Below are 20614 nucleotides of genomic sequence, written 5' to 3'. Positions count from 1 at the left end.
CATTTGTCCTCTACTCAAAGGAAAGGGTGAAGGGTTGAGATTCTCTATCTACAATAAGAGAAACACAGTCACAATCTGTGAATTTCACAAGATTAAACACAGTTTAATATATTAAATCTCTAATTTTGTGTAATTGAAAATAATGCTTTTAAATTAAAGGTAGGAGCTACCACATAATATAATATTACCTTCTCTTCTAGTTTAGTGTGTTTTTTGCTTAAGTTTCTTTTTGGGGCAATGAAATTCAATGTCTCTTTGTGATCAATCCACTTGAAAAATGCACCTTCTGAAAGTTTTACTAAATTCTCAACGATGTTCTCTATTATTCTGTTGGGAAAATGCTCTTCTTCCTCCTAGAATTTATGTGGCATAGGTATAACCGGAGATAACAAGATTTCAAACAAAGGGTAGGCTGAGTAGCATTGCTCTATTCTTCTTCTTTTTTTGATAGGAAACCAGAATATCATTAATCAGAAGCATTACAAGCTGTTTTTTTATCAAGCCATATAGCTTGAGAAACTGCAAGTGGGACATTATCCAGAGCAGTCAAAATAAAGCACCTCATCCCAGCACCCAGAAAAATATAAATAAAACAAAATAAATAACGAACTTTGTTTTAGGAATCTGAAGGAGAACTTGATTAAAGTAGACAAAGAAGCTACTGTTCATATAGTATCTCTTTTGAGAATACATGCAACCATGTAGATGAAGCAGTAACTATCACAAGTTTTAATACAAATTATTCTAGACCTTCATTTCCATAAGGAAAACATTACATTCTCAGGAGCTTCATCTCATAAAACTGAATGAGAGTTTGATACCACAAAAGCTCTACTTTTTCTGTCTGCTCTGTACTCTGATAATCCTCCGCTCCATCTGTGCTCATAAACGTGTTAATTTAAATTAAGAACATAAAAAAGAAATAGATGAGGTATTACTCAAATATAAAATAAATGCTGCAGTAACCTATGCCTTTCAAATAGTTTCATACTCATATGGATTCCTTCATCTCCTGGATTACTTTGATTTGAAGCTCCCCCTTTGGGTTTATGTTGTGAGCGTCTGAGTTTAAGACACACACACACACACACAGTCTTTTTTTCATCTGAACAAAAGAAACAGTCGAGTTTGGGCTTATTGGGACATGGGAATAATCTGCCCAGTGAGTCTTATGGGAGATCATGACTAGGTTTAAGATCATAAATTATCAATTCCTCCCAGTTGGCATGTCATCTTAGCTCTTCCCAGTAATTTTAGCCAATTTGTTTATGCCATTTGATTTTGTGAATTAGGTTACAAATATTTGAAACAAAAAATAAAATAACTGGGAAAATGAAGTCTTGATAAGTTCCACCAAGAACATATTTATGTATCATCACTAAAATCCTTCCTATCACTAAGAAATAAGCTATATCATCTGATTATTAACACTCAAAAAGATTTTACAACTCAAAAATTAATTTCATGAGGTCATAAAAGAGCAAGAGCGCACTAAGAAAACTATTATAAGAAATGAGATGTAAGCCCGGATATATGTTGATATAGGATCAACTTCTTGTCGATTTGCTATGTTAAATCCTAAACAAAAATCCTTTATCGGAGACAACATAGAAATTACGAAACGATGAGATGAAGACTTTTGAAGTATAAATGCAAGGGTGATAGGAGCTCCAACTAGTGCATTGAGAGGACTAAAACTCCTCATATTCTCAGAAATAGCAATGTCTCTTTGTTTTCTTAAATTATTTCCTATTTTATTTATCTTTGATTTTTCTCTTTCTTCTGCTTTTGTTGTGTGTGGGCCCCCCCTCCCTCCCCCAACCTAGCTTTGTGGTAACACTTACTGCTTGCCAAACCAACATATTCTCAAAGAAATAGCTTTCCAGGCTACCATAATCGGTATATCAGTTTACAATGATGTCATAAAATTATATGAACGTGGAAATTCTTTTTCTGAACTCGTGAAATGTTTTAGTGCAAACCTGTGCCCCTGAGTAAAGCCAGCTCCCAATTCCACTCAACACTAGCTAAAATTCTTATAGTCCTACATATCAAGTCTCCACAATTTTCTCCCCAAAGAAGACTTAAATTGGTAAAGGAAAATAAAGTCATATTTCCAAAAGAACACAGAATATGTAGGTTCTTCCAAAACCCTAGCTTGGAAGTGCATAAGACAAAATGAATGCTGTTTAATACCTGAGCATACACCTCCAGCTTGTTTCGGGTTTGTGCAAAATCATTCTTTACCCAAATTAAGGCTTTGGAGAAGCTGAAACGTAAGGTTTTTAATAGAAAGAGGGCAGGGTTAGAAAGTAAATTATGCAACTATAGAAAATTTTGATACAGAAAGAATTAATCAAGAAATAGAAAGAAGAAAAATATTCTTAACTCAGACATATAATTAGTTAATACAGAACTGAATAATATTGACATCTCCATTCAAATAAAGGACCAAAAAGAACAATGGAAAGATAAACTTAGTTTAAATAAATATAATCAGCTATGTCTTGACTCAAAATGTAAGGTTTACCATATAGGCGGTATGCTAAAACTGCTCAGATGTCATTGAGCTTCTAGGTTGAATGTGGCTGAAAACATATGTTAAATGTTGAATGTGGATGAAAACATTCGTTGAATTTGATTGTGGCTGAAAATCATGGCTGTGATTCTACATGACCAAGTTTTTTTCATGAAGAGCAAAGCTAGGTAGTGGGGTATTCATGCACATGCCAACATGGTAACGGAGAAGGTAATTGCCGATATGGGATTAGCATGTCCTTAAGTCTTCTCTTTGTAAGGTTACATTGAAATGATTTGTTTGATCAAGTTGGCTGCTTTATCGTAAGCGGTAAGCATCATATTGAGATCTTCTCTAGTTATTTGTCTGAATTTTATGGTGTAGTTTGAAGAGAAACAGACCAGCATATGGATCCATAACATTAAATGTTGCCTGTAAGAGGCTTCCGAGCTGTGTGGGCCTCACATAGATATTTAATATTGTGTCTCTCCCTTTGATTTGGATACTCCAATTCGGGCAGAGAATCAAAGATGATCTCCATCCGTCAAGGTCACTAAGATAGTTGAACTGATGGGGGAAAAAAGAAAAAGAAAACATAGTAGTACATACCCAGTAGTAGTGTGCATATTTTAATGAAGCAGAATATCTGTTTCTTTGTCATTTATCTGTTATAGAATTGACTTATCAGCTGAAATGAAAACATATTAGTTACCTTCTTGGATGCATTGCAGACTAGATTTTCAGCCTTTGCAGCCAAGTTGGAATCTCTTTCCCTTAAGAATAGAGGGATTTAGGTTCAACCCAAAGAAGAGGGATAGCTACCTACGCTGTGTATCATACATACATACATACATACATACATACATACATGCATACATACAAATATACATATGCATGTATGTACGTCTGTGCATGCACCCTATATGTATGTTAAGGCACCCCCTGACTCTATGTTAAGTAATGTAAAGTAATAAAGCAGATATCAATCAAAAAATAAAGTTGCTTTACATGTTTGAGGATTAGGTAACTTGTACGCTAGTTAGTGTAGTATGCACAAATATGTCAAGTAATAAGGTAGCTGAGGTTCTGAAGTAGTGATTCCTAGTTCATAGGAAAGAAGAAAGTGCAGTATGTGGTAGCTAGTATTCAACTTTGGACAAAATTACAATAGATAAATAAAAGTCAGACCTGAGGTTGAACCAGAAAATGAACTAAACTTGGCAGTTTATGATGGAAATTAACTAAAACAAATTAGTGGGAAAATGTGAATGAAAGCTTAAAACATCTCTTGTAATTTAGACGATTGTTATTATTTGGGAATATATGGAAAGGGCTAAGCCCATGGGACCACATGAATACAAGAAGAACCGCACAGAGCAATTGTACAAGGAAGAAACTTGGAAAGAGAGGAAAAAGGGTAATGAAAATTACAAGAATTTAAAGGGCTTCACAAAGTGATCACATTTATCTGAACTCCACCCAGAGAGGGAGGACAAAAAGATTTTCTTCCAATACATGCCTTCCAATTGGATATCCAATTAGAAGGCTTAGAAAAAGTAGTAATCTAGGTCACTGGTAAACCACTTTATATTATCAGCATTTTGATGAAAACGAACTTCTTTAGCAACAGATGAAGTCTGGGAGCATACACAAGTATCAGGGTCATATTTGATATTTGGATGGTCAAACATCCAGGTCTAAGACATGTGAAAAGACGAACACAGTTATATTTAACTTCCAAAAGTTATTAGCAATTTCTCTTGATTACTTCTCAATAGGCCATCATTAATCTATTACTTCTTAATAAGCCATTATTAATCTATTACTTCTTGATTAGATATCATCAGTCTTTAGGCTGTGTGAATAACTGGAAGCCTTACTTTTCCTTGTTCATCTGATCACAAGCGTGAATGAGATCAGCACATGCAAGTCTCACATGCTCGGCACCGATGCTGTAACACCAAACAAAAAGGTAAGATCTTGTCTGTAATCACTAAGAGATGGAAGGACAAGATTAATCTTCCACATCTCCCTAGGAGCAACTAAAAATCATATTGTGAAGTTTGCCAGGAATTCATGATTAGTTAAAGAGAGTTGCTACGCCCACAAAAAGAATCACAAAAAACTACCTCACAAATTGAAGTGGCATGATGTGGCACGTCACATTCCCTTTACAACAAAGCAAGCCTTACAATTGAACGTATCACATCAAGCCACATTACTTTGTGAAGTAGTTTTTTGTAATTCTTTTTGTGGACCAAGTATTTCTCTAAGTTAAATAAACACTAAAAAAAAAATGACATAAAAGTTTAACTACTCACATAAGTATTACGTTGAATAGCCGATAATGTCAATAAGATGATCATAAGAGCAAAGCAATATTATTCAATCTCAGAATACTAATTTTGTAGCTTACAGGATCCATTTAAATTAAAAGTAGCAGGTCACTTGGCATCACATCATTTGAATCTTAAAAGTTCAAACTACAAATCATGAGGATTTTTCATATTCAATACAAGTAATGGAAGTCTATTCTGCAGAATCCCACTAAGATGCAAATCTATTCAATACCAGCAAACATAAAAGTACCAGGTTACTTAGCATCACATTATTTGGATCTTTAAAGTTAATGATCGTGTGTTTACACTGCCTTGCCCGTGATGGATGTCTAGTCCCAAACCTTAGATACCTAGACTAGAGCAAAGCAAAGGATTTTGTGAAAACCGGCCAGATTTTAAACAATGTTACAATCAGATTTAAATATAACCTAATAGATCTAAACTGCCTTTCATAATATAGCTGGCTTGTTGACATACCATCTTTAACCTTCACTGACTTTCTCCATTTATCAGACATTAGTGAACATCGTTAAATATTGTATAAATAAATTATTCTTTCATACAACCTTAAGCTTCTCTCCTCTACTTTGTGAGAAAGTGTAGCCAATGTAGAGAAGTCGACTTCAGGACAATCCCTGCAGATATAGATATACGAACAAGAAATAACCTAAAATAGGTGTAACATTGATAATCAAACTAAATAAACTTGATCGAGTATGGAGGTACATGTAGCTTGTTAATTCTGATAAAATTGTTTCGACATCAATGAGGTACGTATCGATCACCTGCACAACATGCTCAGGCTCCTCCAAACTTTCCAAAGACTGAATATGAGAAAACTGATTGCTTATTATTCCCTGCAATTAATGACATCAACCCACCTTGCCAGGCACCTGAACATTCTTTTTCAAACGAATTTTTGAGGCAGAATACATGTTGCATCTCATTCCAAATTAAATCTAAATATTTTTTAAATAAAATCGAACTTGTATTACTATACAAATATTATTAAATAGATGAATTAATGCATTACAAGGTGTTCATATCCAATTATAAAACAGATATCTAAGAATTCAAAGCCTAGACATCTGAGAGAATCCAAGTCTGGATTCATCTTATACAAGGAGATGATATCATTTCAACACCAAACAATATATAAATCCCAACGGAGTAAGAGCAAAAGGGATCCTTGGCAAAGAAGACATCACAGCATAACCAAAAACAAAATGAAAAAGAATATATCACCTCATCAAACAATGATTGCACATATCCTTGGAGCAGTTCTTTAAGGATAGACAAGGCCATTCTGTATAAAATGGTGGCAGACACCCTAAACAACTGAAGCTAAAAGAAAATTTTAAGCAGTGGTGAGAAGGAAACAATTACGCATGAGACATACTTGCTTCAGTGTGAAGCTTAAAAGGAAAAATGAGTTGCAGATGACAACAATGTGCGTCAGACTGCCATGAGTTTAGCATGATGCCTTGTAGATATAACACCTACAGCTTTTAAATTAACATCTTTGCCATGTCGATGACAAATTGACCCTTCTCAATATTTCTGTCAAATCATCACTCTGGACTTGCATTATATTACATACCTAGATATAGGGAGTTATGAAGAGAGAAATCGCCATAAAAGCAATCATAGAATAATGTGGTAAGGATAAAAAACTCCTGTAGCAGCAGCTCAATAGCAGCTTATTCCCCCAGCGGCACCGCCCTTCAGATGATTCAAACTCCAAACTGTCGGGCATTTACGACAACGCTGTCAATGGTAATCCATTAGAATGTCACAATCCATAAATCAATAGTGTTATTCTTATAATAATCGGCCAACGTACCAAGTCATGACAACAAACTACCCTGGTGCAAAGCATAAAATCTAATATCTATCTTTTCTTGAAGGAAATGACAAAATATATGCCTTTTCTGGAATTGATATCTAGGTGGCAAAACTTTATTGGATGGCTTCACAACTGCAAATTCCAAAACTTAGAAGAATCCTATGTAAAGCCCTGCTCAGTTGCAAACAAATGTATGCTTACATGTTTAGGTTCTAGAGAATCTAATTTGAACAACATTACCATAAAAAACTTGATAGGATTTACAGCTCTCAATCAATACATTTAATGATTTAAGGCAAGTGCAGATTTACTATTGCATCAACAGATTTTATAGCAGTAAATAACATTCTAGTATGTAAAGCACTTAAATTATATGTGCTTCCAATTAGGTGCACTCCCCTTTCCACTTAACATGATAAGAAATTGTTAGTGTATATCTGAGAATGACATACATTGTTGACCCACCTCTTGATAATTTAAGCTTTTGGTTTAATGCACCATAAAAAAGAGGTTGTGTTGGGATTCTATATTATCCCATTTAAGTTTGTAAGTGTACATAACAACCACCACCCAATAAAGGACTCAACACCCCACGAGAAAGGGAGAGGAGGTATAGAAAAGGAACTAAAGAAACAAAAGTAAATAAAAAAAGTACACTTGTTATAACTATAACCACCATTGCCAAATATTCTGGGATGTGACCAGATAACAAAATCTATCAAGTCAATTCTGATAAAATGGCTATTTATATTAATAAGGGTAAGGTTTAAGGAAAATTCGAAATTATATTTCCTGTCTTTGGAGAAAATAAACTCCAATGTAGTGCCAACTATTTTGTTGCACAAAAGGTAAAATATTTGTCAGTTATTCATGTTAATATTGATAACAGACGTAAATTCCTTAGTTTCAATAATTGATTAGTCAGAAATCTCTTTAAAATTAAATTCATTCACTTTTTATCTAACGGTACAGAATTTCAAATGTTTGCTTCTTTTTTTAGCTGAGCATTTATTTACTTACCTCATTAGAGGGTCACCATATAAGGCAAACTTTTATATTGCCTTTCTAACACATAAATAGCATCCCCTACTTTTGACAACAATGTAAAAATGAAAATTATTTGTTGAAGTTGGAGACTTTGAGCTTGCTAGAGGTGGTTTTTTGATATAGGGGTGCCAACTTCCAAATATGTCTCCATTATCTTTCTGTACCATTATTGGTAGTTAATAACTATAAACACCATTCGTGTTGTACACAGATAAGATGTCCTGCACCATGACTAGTCCATCAAATGTGAATCACGCTTATATGATCTCCATCACCTCATATTTTCACATGAGAAAAAAAAACACAGTTTGAGGGAAGTGGAGATGTCAAGAAGAACCTGACTAAGTACACCAGCATATATGAGAGGATCTAATGACAAACTAAACAAGAAATGAAAAAGAATTTAAGGATTCAAAATGTCTAGAATCTATAAAATATTACACAATTCCACTAAATCCCCAGAGAGCATCAGTAGACTAGATATTAACTAACTCAAACCGAACATATGAATCAGAATATCTTATGAAAAGAAAACAATGGCCCAAATATACTCTGTAGGTACATTTCTAAATTTATTAGAAATGAGAAAAACAAAATCCATATAGGACAAAAGGCAGGACTCCACAGTGAATGATTGAGAGAGAGAGAGATAATAAGGAATGTGTACATAATGAATGGGCAGAGGAAATGACAACTGTCATCTTTATGAGCTTTTGCTCTTTCCCTCCTCTTAGCTATCTTATTTGCATTCTCCTTGACCTTTCTTCAGATTTCCTTATAACTTAGTACACGTTACACATCCCGCCGAAAGATTTCTTATAAAACAATCTTTTCTCTAGAGTCCTTCACACACACATGGAGCATTTCTTGAAGAGCCACAAACTGAACCCTAAAAGGCAATTGGAGCAGAAACAGATAATGGACAGCTGGCTAGAAATATTGCTGCTAAGATTACTCACAATGCAAACATTAATAGGATAAAAGAACAAACAGGTATCCTCAAAAGATGCAATGAAGACAAAACAATTTAATAAAGCCTCAATATTAAAAGGAAGAAGATTACCTAATATAAAACCATGACTAAAATACTTCACGAATAAGATTATGAGCTTTGCTTTTTTTTTTTTTTTTTTTTTTAATTTATTTATAAGTAAAAATATTATATATATCAAAAGGAATAACCAAGTATACTGAATGTATACAAGAAAACACATTGCCCATATTAGAAGCCCCTAATGACCCAAAAAGCCCGTGAAAAACAATCCAAAATACACCAAACCCGACCCCAACCCCTTGTTTCCCGTAGAACTAAAACTCTACCCAAAAACCCAAACCCCAACCCCTTGTTTCTGGTCTTCATAATGCCCTCCCTTTAGTCTTCCCTCTAGTTGAGCTACCACCCTTAGCGTAATAGTTGATTGTCCAAGAAAGACGTTGTAACTCCCTGCTTTTCTTGAAACTTGATTTGGTTTCAAGCTCGTGACTTGCCTCAATCGCAGTGATTAGTTCTTTAAATTGGTCTTCATATCCTCCATGTGAAATTCCCATTAACTGCTGAATCTCGTTAACTTTAGGCAGAATCCAATCTGCTATTGGAGGAAGAGCGACTAGGGGAGCAACATTATCCCTAGAGCAGTATCCAACTGAGATAATGAATAACAAAAATCATGAAAAATGCTGTTTTTTATTTTTTTCGTCAAACCAAAGTTTAGCAATAGAAATCAAGAATAATTTCTTCAGCATGAGAATCAAACGAAACCAAAAAGATTCTTGTAGTAATTTATTTTGGGTCCATGGCCAGCCCATTGAACTGCGTAACAGGAGGAGGTTTTACTCCAAAGTAAAGGTAGAATTAGGATTTGATCCGAGCCTCTAGAGACAATCCAAAGAATTGACTAACAAGGTTAACATTAGGTGGTTTACCACTGTGCAAGGACAGCATCTGCAAGCAAAAAAGCTCAGATCATATACACTTTGGCATCAAGTTTAAAAAATTGGTTTGTGACAAGACACAAATTTGATTATGTTGAACTCTATGGTTTCTATTGGTTAATTCAAGAACATTAGAATGTGAAAAAAAAAATCAGCATTTCTGAGAAATGTAGTCGTCTGTCAATTTTTCGATAGTGTTAAAATCACATATCCCTGCGAGAGCACAAGGTTACGAAGTTCCTTTTTTCAACACTTGAAGTAAGACACGCCACCTCCCCCCACCCCCATCAAAATTGGGAAAAAGTAACAAATATAGGATCACAGGAAACACAATTTTAAAACCTTTCTATTATTTTTGTTTTTGAATAATTGGAGCTTAAAGAGTGTTTTATGTAAACATGGAAATTCCTTTTAAAAAAATAAACCTTGACCAAAAGAAAGTAAATAAAGGAAGACAGTGAAACCCCAACATAAGTAGTTACAACAAAGACCCCGAACAAAAAAGGAAGAAGAAAAAGGCAAAGGTCCATATCTAAGGCTTAGAACTTCTAAATGGTACAGAAAAGAAAGGGAAATCTCAATTCATCTCCCCCCCATCTCTCCCTTGACGCCAGAACATAATAACAGATTATTCTGACGGCTAGTTAAACAACGGAAGCTAGAGATTGAGATTGAGAAAAATTGCAAACAGAGAGAAACTCTGAGATTAGGATTTTGCTATGAAATAAATCAACGATAATCTTCTGAAGCCCACAAACCGAGCTTAAATAGCTAACCAAAAATGGCAAAATTGTAATTAAGGACAAACAATAGAATACTGAATAAGATAACTATGGTTAAAATCTAGCCTAAGAATCCGGAATAAAATTGTTACCAAAGATAAACATTACCATAAAAGAAAATTGACCAAAAATGGAAGAAGTAACTAAAAGTGATGATTCAGAAGGAAAAAGGGCTGATTTTAGGGTTGACAAGGGGGCCTAGACAAAGCATGGTGACTACAACGTGCGTGCCGAAGAGCGGATTAGGTTCATATGCGCGATTTTGACACCTGTAGCCAAAGTTATAGTTAAGATTCTGATGTTGCCAATTCTCCTTACCCAACAGTCTTCTCGCCCAATCGAGAAATAAGTCGTTACTTGCCCAAATCCGACGAATACTGCTTCTCACCCAAATCTGCCACTCCTCACCCAAAACCTAGGAGTACTCATCTCTTTCTGCCAGTTTTGCACTAGTCTACATTCTTGAAGTAGTCTAGTGCTTTTAACGTTGCATCTGTCAACTGAGTCTCATCGGACTTGGATTTGAACTTAGATCCTCCTACATCATCTGTCCATCCAAAGATCCAACACACAAAAAATGTCCTTTCAATCAAATCACTGAGAGTCAAATTAATTATAGTTATTTGCTACTAGGCATACACTTCTTCTATTTTCCATTAATCTTCAGTCCAAATTCAGAGAAGCATCAAGGGAACCCATTAAGAAAAACAGCTGGGTCAAATTCGTTGCATAAACTCTGTTTTCAAAGACTAGTGATCCATAAGTCCACAAAGGAAAACGAATTGCATCTTTCATACCCTATGTGGTTCACATATTGTGAAACACCCGACTCCAATATCAGGGTGATACCAAAAACATCTTGCTAGTCCATTGAATTTCTCGTGTTTCTCTCCAGCATTAGATTATTTTCATGCCCACCCACAACTGACTGAATGAAGAACCAATAAGCAAGAATAGGTAACCGAATGAAACAACAGATATAGGATAATCAGATTGGCTACTTCTTAATGATTTGTGACACAATCACCAACGGCATTTTATGATATAGACATATAATTATAAGGCATGACTGTCATGCTCAAACTGACCTGACTGATGACCATATAAGACAAAAAAACTGAGCAGGTTGGTAATATTACGTACAAGGCTAAGGCGTGGGTATCCACCAACATTCCTGGTTCAACCATTTAAGGGAATTGTAGAACTGATTTCTAATGTTCCCCATGAAATCTCCACGGGCTGAGCACATTTGAGGACAATGCCACTATTCTCTCGCTCTTAGTAACATGACCAACGACCATATCAAGACAAGAAAGCTAAACAGCTTTCTAACCTTACATACATGGTTGGGGCCAGGGAATCAAGTAACATTACTGGTTCTAACACTTTGAGGGCATTCTAGAGTAACTCATTGCAAATATCAACAAAATCTCCATGGACTTAGCACATTTGAGGACAAAACAATTATTATGAGCAAGTTATTAGTTGGTGCAACTAGATTTTAACCAACTTCCCAAACATGATGTCAAGTTAACATATAGAAACAGATAGACCACATATAACAAAGTTGATGTATCCATCAAATTCTCTAGTCCAAACCTGAGACTACATTTCAGATTTTCACTCAAGACATTATTTAGCTGGGAATATCATATGGGACCCCTTCAGATAGGTTTCAGTTTCCTTCAAGGTGCACTTTCAAGATCAATGATCTTCCTCTCCATCTGCACTTGAAATTGGCACAGAGATGAACATAGTTAGAATATCCAAACACTTAAAAAGTACTGGCTCCTAAAAATCCATTTAAATAGTTTCAGCCCAAAGAAAGTAGAATGAGGAACAGGAAGATATGAGGGTTTTGGGAGACAGTACGTAAGATCTTTGAGGAAAAGTTCTATTGGGAAACATAAATACTGAGATTTTCTCTTATCCGAGCACATAAATAACTCAAATAATTATCAATATATCTCTGCTAATTACCATAACTCCAAGTAACTATAACTTAAAAGTCAATACATGCATAATAAAATAACCAATCAATCTAATTAAATCCATGATCTTACCCTCCATCCCCTTCGTCAAAGAGAAGCTAATCAAATTTAAACTAGAGCTCATTGGCAATAGTTTTTTCAGGCATGTGGACATATCATCTTCCATTTGCAGAAACGTGCCTATTTTTTGTAAGTTTTATCTAGTGTATATCTCACGTCTATTTTAAATAATATGTTAATATCAAGCAACCATTCTTTTTTATTCTGCTTACTAGTTCTTTCGGAAACTAAATGTATTAAGGAAAAAAAGAGCTTTCATTTGCTTCCAAATATTTTGCAGCTCCATAAGGTTCTATCTAAATGACATAAAGTTGTTCGTGCATGTTGCATGTATATAAGTCCACCGAAGGCAGCAGAAATTTCACACTTAATTCACAAATATTCAACTTTAATGAAAACAGTGCATCCCGATATTTCCTATTTGCAGTAATTCTCTTGTCATTACAGAAACACACTCCAATATTGCAATTTCTTTCTAATTTTGGATGAATGTCTCTAAAAAATGTATTGAATCATGCCTGCATTCACATATCTAGAAATGAATTATTCTTGCTTTTTTTTTTTTATAAGTAAACGATTATATTGATATGAATAGGCATAGCCCAAGTACACAAGATGGTATCTAGAAATGTATAATTCTGTTGGTGATATAAGAGATAAAAAGATTTCCTAATAACACTTTGTATACAAAAAACTTCAAAAGTCAGAAAATTTTTGTGTTTCACATGCTTTCAAATAGAAAGAGAGAATATACTGAATATGCATACTTGTGAAATTTATTATACACGCTTTTTTTCTATGAGGTAGCGTAATGCCTAGTACTTGTAAAGATTTCAAAAGTCTTACTCAAACCTGTGCCTTCTATAAATAAATATTTACAATGCTTCAAGGCTTTGATGAAAGCTTCTTATCTTTGACAAGGATTAAAGGGAAGGAAAGGGTGATGAGGGGAATGTCTATTGTTTGATGTTCTTACGCAAAGATAGGCAAAACAACATTGAAATTGTAAGAAACAATTTCCCATTCACAGTTCTAGTCCATCAATGATGAAGATGTACCACAGCATAGTTCAATTATCTTGTTTCAGCATCTTCTCTTACAAAATCTGAAAAAAATTATCTTTTTTCATTGTAGTTCAATGATATTATAGATTTGGGCACTTTTAGTAGCTATGTTTATGGTTTAACTTTTTTCTATTATTGTTTTTAAGATGGAGCTCATTTAATTATTGTGAAGTCCTTTCCATATTTGCATTAAATGTTTCGTTTTGTGACTTGTTTATTTCTCATGAACAAGTATTTGTGTGAACATTCCAATAAATTGAAGGGAAAAAATAGAACTTGAAGGGAAAATATACTTTATGTCCTCTAATAACCAAACATTTCACACTTTGCACCGAAAACTAACAAAACCAATACATTGCACCTCAATTCAAACCGCCAAAAAGTTGCCATGTGCAACCTCAGTTAAGATCCGACTGTCAAGATTGTTCCATCCCGCTGGATGAGGGTGCTATATTTTTTGTTTTGATAGTTTTGAAGGTGCAATATGTTAGTTTTGGTAGTTTAGGGTGCAAAGTGTGAAATGTCTGATTGTTGAAGCATGCAAAGCTTAATTTTCCCAACTCAAATGTGTACTACCCACAAAATACTACACTTCTTTTATTGGTAGGATACCATTTTTTCTTCTAAAGTAGACTCCTAGAAGGATTTAGTTGAGGTTCTAGAGTTCCTATTTTGTTTCACATCATGTTCTCTAAGTTTGTTATTTTTCTATTTTCTCACAGCAACCTTGCAGCCTCATCCCACTTTAAGAACTGTTGCACCCCAAAAACCCTTTTATCCCCAACCCTCAACATGTTTTATGTTCCTGAAACATCTATAAATTCTGTGGATATACAAAAATAAAATAAAACCTGCACTACATATATGCACTCTCTCTCTCTCTCTCTCTCTCTCCTTATAAAATGAGGTACACGACGCAAGAATTTATCCACTAAGAAATGCTTGGTCTACAAAGAAATCTTGTACAAGTAAGTTTACAAACAGATGTGGTTTGATATGATATGTTAGATTGTAAAGCTATTTTTATTATAAAGTAGATCTAGCATACCATATTATACTTATATAAGATCTCTTTATAAATCTAGCACTTCTCTTATCCACTTCACAAAAATAGTCCACTAAAAGTTTGCAGATAATGATGCAAGAATACTTATGCAGATAATGCAACAGGGAGAACAGGTACAACCAAATCTACAAACATGCTACAATAAGAACCTACTCCAGGTCATGCTAGTAAGAATCTCCCTGCAACTGTCTAATAGCACAATAAAGCGATCATCACAATACACTAATCATTGGATCAGATTGTTTTAAGCTTTTAGCTGAAATTTGCTTTCTTGACCTAATATGAAATTTATAATCCATATCTTGGGTGAGCTTTTATGATCATCCAAAGAAATATCAATGTAAATTCCATGCTCAAATACCAGGATGGATTATATTTGCATCAAGTTTGCACTGACCTTTTTCTTTAAAAAAAGAAAGAAAAATAAATAGAACAGAGGCCAGATATAATATGCTATTCCTATCAAGACAAGAAAAGGATGGTACAATGTTCATATATTCCCAGAATGAAAAAAGAGAATCATCATTAGAAGCCTAGAACCTGAAAATTCATAAGATATTTACCTGGACAAGAGTCTCAAATTTTCTTCTCAGGTGGGCAAATTCATTCTTAGTCCAATACAAACCCTTGGAGCAACTGAAATATCATTCAAACAATGGATGCACTTTAACAATTCATATATGTAGAAATACTAAGAAAATAATGAAAAAATAAACACATGTATAGTCATATTGTAAAGATATCTTAAGTTTAATAAGTGGTGTGTAAATTTTAGCAAATAAAAAGGAAAGAAAGTCGAACAAAAAGAGCTCATGTACATTCTCCATAGTGGATATGTGGTTATGAAATTGAATGTCAATTGGGGAATGATACCAACGGTAAACATCCAATAAATAGATAGAGGAGTTCAGACTTCTGAACTTTCACATTGAAATGTAAAACTATTATCGGCATAAAACAATTAGTCGACTTTATCAGCATTGTTCTCAACGTTTGATCTATTGACCGAATAGTACTTTTCTGATCATCATATTGAGATATTTCTCAAGGACTGATCACTAACTCATGTAACTTTTATATTTCCAAATGAAACGAATTATCGTTACATTCTTCTCTTTCTTTGATTTGTTTGGATAAGAAAAAGGAAATTCAAAGAGAAATCATAACAGGGTTGTAACCCTAGTAGGCGGAGAGGCACATAACAGAAAATACAGAAAAAAAGGGAAAAGATAAAGAAAAAGAACAGAAAAAACAATGACAGAACTAGTTCTTGAATTTCAGAAGATCTAGAAACTCAAACAGAAGAGAAAACAAAAGAACCATTTTCAACCATCCACTGTGAAGCAACCTCAAAAACTCATCCTTCCACTATAGCAGAGAAAGCTCTTTTTTTTTATTTAATAAGCAATATTTCTCTATTAAAATGCGAGAAAGGCACTACTCAAGTACACATGAAATATACCAAAGAAGACACCTACCTAGAAGAAACTAACGGTACAAGAAAGTCATGTAGATTTAGCCCACTAACGTCTGTAACATCAATTTATTTGTTGAAAACCCCACAAGTTTTGAATACACATTCGAAAAAAACTTCCAATTTAGTCTCCTATAGTAAAAATAATATCTACCTTCCATTGTACCAAAAGATTTTTAATTCTACGACGCTTGTTAGCTTTAATCATACCCCTAATGCTCCAAGATACTAATTTAGGCTTTATATGGAAACATTCTTCACCTCCCCTTGTCTCTACAGCCAGCTTCGATGGCCGTCAGCAAAGCCATAAGCTGAGCTTCAAATCCCTCACACGATAGCCTCTTATAATGTTGAATTTCTATAGCTTTTTGTATAACCCAATTAGAAGAATTACACACATCAATTACTCCATGTTCTCTTGAAAAAAGTGATCTAAATGGAATAGGCTTTTCCCCTGAATAAGCATCCAGCTCCAAGCTAGTAGACATATGCATCTCACTTTTCCTGTTACCATCTTCACAAAATATGCTCCCTCATACCTTTATACTACTACTACCCACCTCATGGCTCATCCCCATTCCCCACTGCTTTTCCTCCCCCGGACTCGATATACAACCCCTCACTTCCTTTCCTAATGTGTAAAGTCAATAGGCCATGTTCCAATGACACTTTCTTCCGTTTTTTAGCAAGAAAGTACACCCATCCTCAAAATCACCCCCTCAAGTAGCTTTCTTTGTCACCATTAACACCGCTTGTCCCACCACAGTAACTATAGCAGATGATGGATGAGTCACTGGGACTACCTGCCATAATAGAGCTCGTATTAGATCCACTGGCACTTTCATTTGGCGATGAGTTTTTGTCGGAGTCACCCAACCCAAATCTCCCCTCCATCGGATATGAGTAAAACTCCGGCGGGAAATCGGCCGCCACACCTACCGGAGGTGCAATACGGTAGCTGGCTACGAACCGCATGAAACCGACCCGATACATCGTTTCACTTGCCACTAATGAGCATTGGGCCGGGTTCTAGCAAAAGTCGGACCGGTTTACGAAATCGATTGAGTTTTGGGTCTGGAAATTTAGGTCCAAGTATTTGTTTTCCTTCAGCCCGTTTGACACTCGTCTACTCTTGTTTTCTACAACGTTCCCCTCTAATTTTAATCCGGCCCAATGCCAAATCCAATTTCTTTAAATTCCGGTTCACATCTAATCACATATAATATTATGCACTTTGAAAATCTTAAAGAAACTAGAATTTAAAAAAAAAAAAAAAAACCTGCAACATGAATTTACAAATTCTACCAGATATATTTATTAAGCCCGTTTGAAATCTGGACTGAGTTCAGTCTAATTTTAAACTAATCTAAGATTCAAATACTTAATTCTTAAATAACTAAATTCATCTCAACTCAAAACCTCTTTACCCGTAAGACCCATAACCTTTTTCAATTTAACACCTTTTTACATGCAGGACCCATAACTTTTTTTTTAACTTTCTATAAACATCTTTAAACTCATCTTAACATCAAAACACATCTAAACTCATATTAGGTGGGCCCCACAAAATTCACTACTATTCATAAAAAATTCAACTCACCTCAACATCCAAACGGGACATAGCTAGGTTGATTTGGCAACAATTTCAGGGGCAAAATAACAATTTAGTCATAATAATAAACACAACCTTTTTGGACAATTATTTTATAACTCTGTTTTACAAAGACGACCACCCCCTCCAATCATTTAAAAGGGTTGCAAAAAAGTTATAAAAGAGTTGAAGGAGTATCGAGCAATATTAGTTCATGAATTGTAAAATACAGAGGTAGTAAGACATGAATACAAAGTTGCTGAAACAAGCAGATATAAATATGTTTAGTAGACGAATGCATTCATAAATGAATGTGTTTTCTTACTACTCTTTATCATGCCCCTCACAAGCAACAAGAAGTTCAGCACATGCAAGTTTGACATGCTCAGCACCAACACTGTACAAAGCAACAAATTAAGGAATATATATATGTAAGGCAAATCATCATCTTCTTAGCTTACAATTAATTAATATGGACATGCATTATTAACCCAAAGAGTCATGCTACAAGCACCAAAGATTTCACGGAAGGATGCACGAGCTAAGCAAAAATAAATCTCATTGTTCACATAAACAGTAATGAACAATAGCGCAAACACTAATAGACTGTAACATTGTGTTATTACTGTTATTAAGAGTTACTTTATTCTTAAACCGATGTGTAGAATACACTATCCACATTATTTAAATAATAAGATTTGATTTATAAGACTCAAATCTTAAAATTTATCTTTAAAATCAAATTATACGTGTCATATATATAAGTACTTTATTATATATGCTCTATGCACTGACTTGAGACTATTTATGTTATTGCTCATTATTATTTAGTGAACAATAATTTTTTTTTTAATTTTAATTTAATTTTTTTTTGCTTAGTCCATGTATCCTTCCATGAATTATGAAATCTCCCGTGCACTAATTATTTCTCTAACCCAAATTAAACAGATAAATGAATGACCTCATGAACGCATATCATGTATATATCTTACCTGCTCGATTTGTCGTACAATTCACGAGCAATATCCTTGACTTGTAGAAAATCAACATTCTCTTGGTTGCTGCATGCATGCAGATCAGAAGCATATATATATATATATATATATATATATATATATATATATAATGAGTCTATTAAAGTTAGAAATTAAATTAATAATAATAATAATAATAATAATAATAATTACATGTGATGGGTCAACTGAGAGAACAAAGTTTGGGCAGACGAGCAATAGGAAGTGACAACTCTCACAACATAATCCGGTTGATTACGGCTGTTCTTCATTATTTGAAGTTGCCAGAACTGGTCATTTACAAATCCCTGCATCCATCCAAACAAATCACACCAAAACCCATTTTCCAAAAATTCATTAACATTTCATTTTCTCTATCTCCAAACAAACATATATAAACCATTATTCAAAACACGTACGTGCATGCTCATGAACATATATACAAAAAATAATGCAAAAATGGTGTTCAGATTCAAAAAAAAAAAAGAAGAAAAAACACGTCGACCATGAAACTGACCGATCAAAACAAGAGAGATCAGAGTATATATGTTACGATTTCATATGATATTTTATTAGGAGAAAGTTAGATCGAGACAGTACTGATCGAGGCGGAGAGGATCGGACAAGGAGGTTACCTCGTCATACATGCACTGAATGAAACCTTGAAGCAAACCTTTGTGAATATGCAACGCCATTTTCACACGCACGCACAGACAGAGACCTAGATATGCATGGAGAATGGGAGCTGCGAGTGTGGGTGTTTGTTATATATAGAGCTGGCCGCCTGGTTCTTTGTTTAAACGGATGTGCAGCTTTTTGTTTCTTAGCAGAAAGAGTAACTGTCGAAAGACTTGAGCACCTTGGGACTCATTTAGCCATAAAGTTGAAAAAAACCACGAATATGCCATGTATAATTGCAACAATCTTTTTAAGTCCCTATATATAATAATTCACATACAAGAAAAAAAAAAAAAAACTTATAAAGAAAACTCTAAAACTTTAATTATTTTCTTTATTGTATGACCACACACGTTCTGATCTTATTATTAATTATTTTCCTAGTCACTTAATTAATTCATGTTATTTTGTAACAAGTTAAAAATAAGATGAAAGCTTTTGTTTTTTTGTTTTTTTTTTTAAATGAAACTAAATTTCATTGAGAATAGAAGACATTACATCAAATCACTAATTACAGTGGATTGAATACATAATGGAATTTCTTCCAATGTATACTTGTCTTCTACAAAATCTAACCCAACCCGTGCCAAAATATGTGCTGCCATATTTTTTTGTCTATTTGTATGAATAACAGACCATGAACTGAGAGCTGTTAGTACTCCTTTGGCATATGCAATTAGTAGACCAGCTAAACTGAAATCTGTTTTAGCCTTATTTGCCATCGAAACAACTTGCATAGCATCCCCCTCAAATACAACTTTGGACAGCCCCATCTCTTTGGAGAAAATTGCAGCTAATAGGAAACCATAAGCTTATGCAATAAAAGAATCACAGTTTATTGATCCGAAAGCTTGTAATGTGCCAATCACCTACCCTTGGGAATCTCTAGCAATCACTCCAATGCCAATCATTTCTTCTGAAAATTTTGTAGCAGCATCTTAGCTTACTTTATAAACTCCCTCATTTGGTTTATGCCATGATCTTTGCATTTGAGGTTGGACAATTCTGTTTTGTGCTGTATAGACATCACTATTTGCATTTCTGTATGCCAGAACTTCATCTTTAGCAGCTTGAGACAGTGTCATTGGATGTCTAAATGCTAGGGCTGTGCATCCGGATCCGGATTTAGATATCCGGGCAGATCCGAATCCAGATCAGGATTTAGTAAATGCCTTGCCATGGATGACTTCATTCCTTCTGGACCATATAAGTC

The 20614-nt window shown here is 34.4% G+C and overlaps 1 protein-coding gene across 10 annotated transcripts; it reads right to left on the bottom strand.

Moving 5' to 3' along the window:
• Window positions 1–646: 646 nt before the first annotated feature.
• Window positions 647–19487, bottom strand: LOC121240090 (histidine-containing phosphotransfer protein 1-like). 10 transcript variants are annotated; one of them, XR_005935437.1, is made up of 11 exons: window positions 19359–19487; window positions 18898–19031; window positions 18703–18771; window positions 18036–18107; window positions 15209–15281; window positions 12064–12188; window positions 5643–5714; window positions 5424–5492; window positions 4399–4470; window positions 3231–3291; window positions 898–2269 (listed from the first exon to the last, which is right to left on the bottom strand). XR_005935437.1 is itself a non-coding variant. In XM_041137562.1 (7 exons), exons 1-6 carry the CDS (start codon window positions 6160–6162, stop codon window positions 2237–2239), a joined length of 426 nt encoding a protein of 141 aa, XP_040993496.1. In that variant the 5' UTR covers window positions 6163–8969; the 3' UTR covers window positions 813–876; window positions 2197–2236. The 10 variants fall into 10 exon arrangements, 5 of the variants coding, with proteins under 5 accessions (XP_040993493.1, XP_040993496.1, XP_040993491.1 ...); XR_005935439.1 differs by lacking the exon at window positions 18036–18107; XR_005935438.1 differs by lacking the exons at window positions 18036–18107; window positions 18703–18771; window positions 18898–19031; window positions 19359–19487 and adding an exon at window positions 16923–17218.
• Between the last annotated feature and the right edge of the window lie 1127 nt (window positions 19488–20614).

This window comes from Juglans microcarpa x Juglans regia, chromosome 7D (genome assembly GCF_004785595.1).
Source record: "Juglans microcarpa x Juglans regia isolate MS1-56 chromosome 7D, Jm3101_v1.0, whole genome shotgun sequence".
Taxonomy (NCBI): domain Eukaryota; kingdom Viridiplantae; phylum Streptophyta; class Magnoliopsida; order Fagales; family Juglandaceae; genus Juglans; species Juglans microcarpa x Juglans regia.
The sequence above is the reverse complement of the archived record's forward strand: the minus strand, read 5'-3'. Positions and strand labels throughout refer to the sequence as shown.